At 61.4% G+C, this 6,990-nt stretch overlaps 1 protein-coding gene across 1 annotated transcript; it reads left to right on the top strand.

Moving 5' to 3' along the window:
• Positions 1-2,262: 2,262 nt before the first annotated feature.
• Positions 2,263-4,246, top strand: FOXA2 (forkhead box A2; the record flags this gene model as incomplete). The annotated part of the gene is made up of 2 exons (XM_082048890.1): positions 2,263-2,349; positions 2,984-4,246. The coding sequence occupies 2 exons, from the start codon at positions 2,263-2,265 to the stop codon at positions 4,244-4,246; spliced, it is 1,350 nt and encodes a 449-aa protein (XP_081905016.1).
• Positions 4,247-6,990: the final 2,744 nt, after the last annotated feature.

Genomic DNA, 6,990 nt, shown 5'->3' with positions numbered 1-6,990 from the left:
ACACGCTCACCTCCCACACCTCGTGCTCTGAGGGACAAAACGGTGCTAAAGGTGGCCACACCTTCCCCGAAACGGCTGAAATGGGCTGCAGGCGGGACGCTGAGCAGATGCCATCTTTGAACTGATGATCTTTGGCGTGGCCAGCGGCCACATTGCTAATTTTACCAAACTGCCCCTCAATTCTCCCTTCCTGAGCCTTTTGGTTACGCCAAAGGAGCAAAAATTTCTGTGGAGATGCATTAGGTTGGAGAGTCTGGTCTGAGTCAGACCTGGGGTGCATCTAATCTGGGAGTCCCTTTCAGCCATAAGCCAGGGTGGGTGATTTGGGGGTGAATGTGGATGATTTGGGGGTGATTTTGGGGGTGAATTTGGGCGAGTTGGGTGCTCCCCCTGGGAATGGGCATCTCTCCCCGCTTTCAGAGCCGAGAGTCCCAGAGCCACTTGTAGTGAGCGCCCCCCCGGCCTGGGGGCTGCAGCACCCGCATGGGGGTCCCCCGGGGTGTCCCCCCCTCGCCCTGCGGACCCGGGGACAGCAGGCGACAGGGGGCGCCTCGTCACCGCTTTTAGCGGGCGGGACCGCGGAACGGGCCCCTCCCGGCGGGGGGGGCACCGCAGCCCCCTCCCTTTTAGGGGGACCCCCTGCTCCCTTCGGCTCATACCCCAACCGCCCCCTCAATACTGGGGCGGGCAGGAGCTGGGCTGCCACTGTCGCCGCGGCTATCGCGATAGGAGCGCGTCCTCCCGGGAGCCGGGGGGGCTGTTTTGGGTTGGCGGTGACTCCTGGGGGTGCTGGGGCCCGGGGGAGGGTCCTGCGGGAGCCCTGGGGTTCCTCCCGGAGGGGAAATCCTGTCCGGAGGGTTTGTGGTCATATTTAAAACCAGTCCCCAGCTTTCGCTCATCGATGGCTTCGGTTTTTTTTTGTTTCCCCCCCCCCGTTCTTTCGGGAGCGGCAAATAAATAAATAGATAAATAAACAGAATGGGCGGTTTGTGGGATTTTTTGGCGGTAGTCAGGGATCTACGAACCAGGAAAAACCAAAGCCCGGGGCGCGGTGGAAGCGGCGGGGCTGCCGGCCCTACCTCGGGGACAGGCGGGGACAGCGCCGGGGGAGCACGGCCCCGGCCCGGGGGTGTGCGGAGCTGGGGGCCGGCCCTCCGCCCCTCCTGCCGCGGAAGGGGCCGCCCTCGGCCCCCCCCCGCCGGCTGGACCCCGCCGGGAGCCGCCGTGGCCGCAGCGCCGATGGGGCGGGCGGCGGAGCCGGCGGGGATTTGGAGCCGGGTGATTTTTGTCGTCCGTCTGTCCGTCCTTCCTTCCCCCCCCGCCTCTCCGAGGCTGCCGGGGTTTTTCGGCCGCGCTGCCGCGACGGCGCCCGCCGGGACCCCGCACCGCCCGAGGGAGCCCCCGGGGCCCCGAGGGCGCTTGTCCCGCCGCCTCCCACCTCCCCTCCCTTGTCCTCCCTGTTTGTCTTAGTTACGAATTTGTTGTAGGTACCTGAGGAAGAGCCAGAGCGGCGGCTGCCGGGCCCGCCGATGGGGCAGAGCCGGGGCACGGCCCGGGGGGCGGCGGCCTGAGCCCCGGGGGCTCCGCCGAGCGGCCGCGGGGAGCGAAGGTGCGTGGGGCTGGGCTGGGAGCGGGGCTGGGGGGCGGAAAACAGCTCGGAGATGCGGGGGCAGCTCCCGTCGGGGATGCGGGGGGGGGTCGGCTCCCCTCGGGGGTACCCGGGGGGGGTGACGGCAACCGGCTCCCCCTGCCAAGGCGGGGTGGTCGGCCCGGGGTGCCGGGCGGTGGGGTGCGCAGAGGTGCGCGGGGGGCCGCGGAGGAGCCGCTCCCGCCTAGGTGTGAGCTGATTATTCAAATGGGCAGCCGAGGACCTGGGGATTGGAGGCTCGCCCGGCCGCTCCGTGCTCTATCACCCGGGCACCCACGTCACTGCAGCACTTGTCCTCCTCTTCCTCCTCCTCCTCTTCTTCCTCCCTCCTCCCTCCTCCTCCTCCTCCTCCGGCTCCTCCATCGCCTCCGGGCGACTTTTCGCCGCGAAGCAACTGCGAAAACCCACCCAAGGAGCAGCAGCGAAAAAAAAACCCCAGCCCCAAAGCCGCTCGATCTCCCCCCCCTTCCTCCCTCCCTCCTCTTCCTCCTCCTCCAGAGGCTCCGACGGAGGGGAGGGAGGGCTGGGGACTTTTTTTTTCTCTTTTTTTTTTTTTTTTTTTTTTGGGTTGCTCTCTGTCGTCGTTTGTTGTGGCTGTTAAATTTTAAACTGCCATGCACTCCACTTCCAGTATGCTGGGAGCGGTGAAAATGGAAGGGCATGAGCACACGGACTGGAGCAACTACTACGGGGAGCCCGAGGTAAGGAAGGGAGCCGGGGCTCACCGCCCCCCGGCCGCGCTCCCCCCGCCGTGCCAGCCCCGGAACGGGATTAACTTTGGCAGCAAAGCCCGAGCTGGGGCTCCGGGTTGGCTCCGCGCTGGCTGCGGGCAGAGCTGCGGGCAGGGCTGCGGGCAGGGCTGCGGGGTCCCGGGGGGTCCCGGGGGGTCCCGGGGGGTCCCGGGGGGTGCGGGGCAGCGGGGTGCTGCTGAGCGCTGGGTCGCTATTTATTCCTTTCCCCCCCCGCCTCCCCCCACCCCCAGGTATTTTTCTCACTCTGGGGAGGGATTTCCCTTCCCCTTCCTCCAACTCCCCTCTCCAGGACGGATCCGCCGATCCTGCTGCCATCCCGTCTCTTTTTTTCGTATATATATATACATATATATATATATATATATATTTGTTTTTCATTAACCAGAAAAACACCCCCCCACCCCAGGATTTAACCCTTCCCGCCCCACAGGGCACGGAGCCCCGGGGCTGCAGAGGCTCTTGCCGGTGGCAATCGGGGCTGGGCTGCGGGTGTCCCCGCTGCTCCCCAGGCTGTCCTTGTCCCCGATGGGGCTACCCACCTGTCCCCCCCTCAAATCTTCCTTCTCTCTCGCTTGCCCTGCAGAGCTATTCCTCGGTGAGCAACATGAACGCAGGGCTGGGCATGAACAGCATGAACACGTACATGACCATGTCGGCCATGAGCACCACGGCCAACATGACGGCTGCCACCTCCATGAACATGTCCTACGCCAACACGGGCATGAGCCCTTCGCTCACCGGCATGTCCCCCGGCGCGGGGGCCATGCCCGGCATGGGCTCAGCTGGTGTGGCAGGGATGGGCGCCCACCTGAGCCCCAGCATGAGCCCCATGGGAGGCCAAGCGGGCTCCATGAACGCCCTGGCCCCCTACACCAACATGAACTCCATGAGCCCCATCTACGGGCAATCCAACCTCAACCGCTCGCGGGACCCCAAGACCTACCGGCGGAGCTACACGCACGCCAAGCCGCCCTACTCCTACATCTCCCTCATCACCATGGCCATCCAGCAGTCGCCCAACAAGATGCTGACGCTGAGCGAGATCTACCAGTGGATCATGGACCTCTTCCCCTTCTACCGCCAGAACCAGCAGCGCTGGCAGAACAGCATCCGCCACTCGCTGTCCTTCAACGACTGCTTCCTCAAGGTGCCCCGCTCCCCGGACAAGCCGGGCAAAGGCTCCTTCTGGACGCTGCACCCCGATTCGGGCAACATGTTTGAGAACGGCTGCTACCTGCGCCGCCAGAAGCGCTTCAAGTGCGAGAAGCAGCTGGCCGCCAAGGACGGCGGCGGGGCGGGCGGCGGCGCGGGCAGCGGGGGCAAGAAGGGGCCCGGGCAGCCCCCCAGCCAACCCCTGGGGGAAGGCAGCTCCTCGGGGGGCTCCGAGGGCTCTGGCGGCGCCGAGTCCCCGGCCAGCGCCTCGCCGTGCCAGGACCACAAGCGAGCCCTGGCCGACCTGAAGGGCACGCCGGGGCTGAGTCCCGGGGAGCCGGCGGCCTCGCCGGCCCAGCACCTCCTGGCCCCCCCGCACGCCGGCCTGCCCCACGACGCCCACCTCAAGCCCGAGCACCACTACGCCTTCAACCACCCCTTCTCCATCAACAACCTGATGTCCTCCTCCGAGCAGCAGCACCACCACCCTCACCACCACCACCACCACCACCACAAAATGGACCTGAAGGCCTACGAGCAGGTGATGCACTACTCGGGCTACGCCTCGCCCATGCCCGGCAGCCTGGCCATGGGGCCCGTAACGAACAAAAACGCCTTAGAGTCCTCCCCTTTAGCCGGAGAGACTTCTTACTACCAAGGTGTGTATTCCCGGCCCATCATGAACTCTTCCTAAAAGGGCCGAGGGGAAGATCCCCCCACAGTGAGGGGGACAGCCCCCCCATATCCCCGCGCAGCCCCCGAGCAGAGCGATGGACTATGAACGCTGTCGAGCACGGTACATATACATATATATATATCTATATCTATCTATTTTTCTTTCCGTTGGCTCCAGATGTTTGCATCCGTTCGGGAATCAGCAGCAAGAACAGGCGCTTTGGTGTCCCCCCTCGGCCCCAAGCCACCGGTGCCCAGGGGGGCTGCGATTCCCATGGTTTGCCTTGTGGGGTGGTTTGTTTTGGTCGGGAGGGGCGGGCTGGGGGCAATGGGATGGGGAGAGGGGGGGTTTCTGTTGGGCTTTATTTTCCCTTGATGTCGTCGCAAGGAGGTATAAATATATCTATTTTTTTGTGTGGAAGTGACAGGAAAAAGAAAAACAAACAACAGAAACAAACCGAAATCCTCCTTCAGTGTGAAACCCATGCTAGTTCTGAATCCAAAAGTCGTGTAATGTTGTAAAAAGGGGGAGAAAAAGGGGGAGAAAAAAAAAAAAAGGGAAAAAATAAGAAAAAAAATTAAAAGTGATTAAAAAAAAATTCAGGATAGATCGTTGTAATTGAAACAAACACTTGATGTTACCGGGAGAGTAAACTACTTGGATCTGATTAATTTATCGTTTCTGTATGCTTTATTTATGGCTTATAAATGTGTATTCTGGTAGCGACTAGCCAGATTTTCACAGAACTATATTAAAGTGTTATTGGCGGGGTTTTTTTTTCCCCTTCATCTCTGTTCCGCCGGGACTCGCTCGTTTCCTCCACCGCCCCGTCCCGTCCCGCCGGGACCCCCCCGGGGGTCGGGGTGTTCCCTTCTCTCGGGGGACAAACCCCCCGACCCCGGACCCTGCCCGAAGCGGCCGGCGCCGCCGCGGGACCCCTCGCCCCGCAATTACCGCAATTACCGGACGGTGTTAATTGGGGAGGGGGGAACTGGGGCTCAGCGCATCCCGGGGCGGGACACGCCGGGAGCTGCGCGGGGGGAAAAATCGGAGGGCTTTTTATTTTGTCTTAAAACACCTCCCGAGCGTCTCGGCCCGGCAGCGGGACCTTCGGGACACCCCAGGGCAACCCGGTCGGGCTTCATGTCATTTCTTCCCCCCCCCGGCCCCTTGCCCACCGTTGATGTCCTGCCCGTCCTCCCAACCACTTGTTGTTTTTCCCACGCGTTTACTGCAAGTCGTAGATGTTGCTTTCCGAAATAACATTCAAATCCTTCTTAAAATTCCGCATTGTCCGCGGGAAGAGAAAAAGGGAGAAAAGGACGGGGGGGTGGGGGAGGATAAAAAAAAAAAGTCCAAAAAACAAAACAGAGATCCAGCCAGAAATCTGTCCGTCTCTATACGGCAAGGACACACACGTTGTGAAGGATGTGGGGCATTAGCACATAAAAGGCCCCCGCGGGGAAGGGGCACGGGCGCGGGGGTGCGGCCGGTTCGGGAGCGGCTCCGCTGCCCCCCCCGCGGCTCCGAGCACCGGCACAACGTCCCGCTCCGATCCCGCTCCAGAAGCGGCTCTTCCGCCTGCCCCCCGCCCCACATTTATTACTATTTTCTCGTTTCCTCTGGGCCGCTTCACGCTGAAACGCGAGGATGGAGGCTTGAGGAGAACGGGGGAAAGAGAAAAACCAACAAAACCGGAAAAATCGCCGCGCTACACGTTATTTCTTTCTTTTTCCTTTCTTTCTTTCCAAGCCCTGGCATTTTCCTCTCTCCCCTCTCCCCACACAACTCGCCCGCCCCCAGCCCCACACTACAAGCGCATTCTGCTCCTGCCGGTTTAAGCAACCGTGATCTGTGAATAAACAAAGTCAGTAAACAAAAAAAAAGAGAAGGGGGGGGCAAATCTGGATCCAAATTCCAGGAGGGTAAACTTTCAACACCACGTCATACTTCAGCAAATTTACACAGATATTATATTGCGTCCCTTTCCTTTCCCCCCCCCCCCCCGCCACCTCCCCTCCTTTTGAGCCATTGTGCTTAACTGAATTTTATAAAGCTGATCGATATCTTGGTAAAATATTCATTTTTAAACTAGCGGGCAGCGAAATCTTTGCTTTGTGCTAAAGTCAACAGTAGCGGAGTTTCAGCTCCAATAAATGCGGGGATGCCGGCGGCTCCCGCAGAGCCGTGCGCGGCGGCCGGGGCGCAGGTAGGTGACACCCGCCGCTCCTTCTTCTCCTGCGCTTTGCACCTTCAGCTTCTCTTCATCCCTCCTCCTCCTCCTCCTCCTCCGGGGCGAAGGCAGCGGCCGGGCCGGGGGGTGGATGTTCCCAGTTTTTTTTGGGGGGTCCTGACCCCGCCGCCCCTCTCCCGGCCGAGGAATCGTTTGAGGAAGGGAAAGCGCGATGCGAGCAGGGGAGGGGAGCAAAGGGGTGTTATTTGGGGGTGCAGGGGGGGGGCCCGTGCGGGAGCGGGGTGCGGCCCGGGCCGGCCGGGCTGGGAGCGCCGTTTCTGCCGGTTTCAGCCCCAAAACTCCTGCCTGGCGGGGGGAGTCGTTGTGCTTCGATCGGAGGAGGGTGCGAGAGGGACGGGGACGTGCGGGACCAGACTGCCGCCCTTCTCCCGCTCCTCCGAGCCGGAACAGTTTTTTTTCTTTATATTATTTTAATTTTTGCCTTTTATTTAATCTATTTTTTTTTTGTTTATTTTGTTTTGGTTTTGTTTTCGGCCTTGTCCCCCCCAGCTCCGTGGGACTCTCTTGT

Source organism: Streptopelia decaocto, assembly GCF_964273445.1.
Source record: "Streptopelia decaocto genome assembly, chromosome: 3".
Taxonomy (NCBI): Eukaryota; Metazoa; Chordata; class Aves; order Columbiformes; family Columbidae; genus Streptopelia; species Streptopelia decaocto.
Note: the sequence above shows the minus strand (reverse complement) of the source record. Positions and strands in the feature narration are given on the sequence as shown.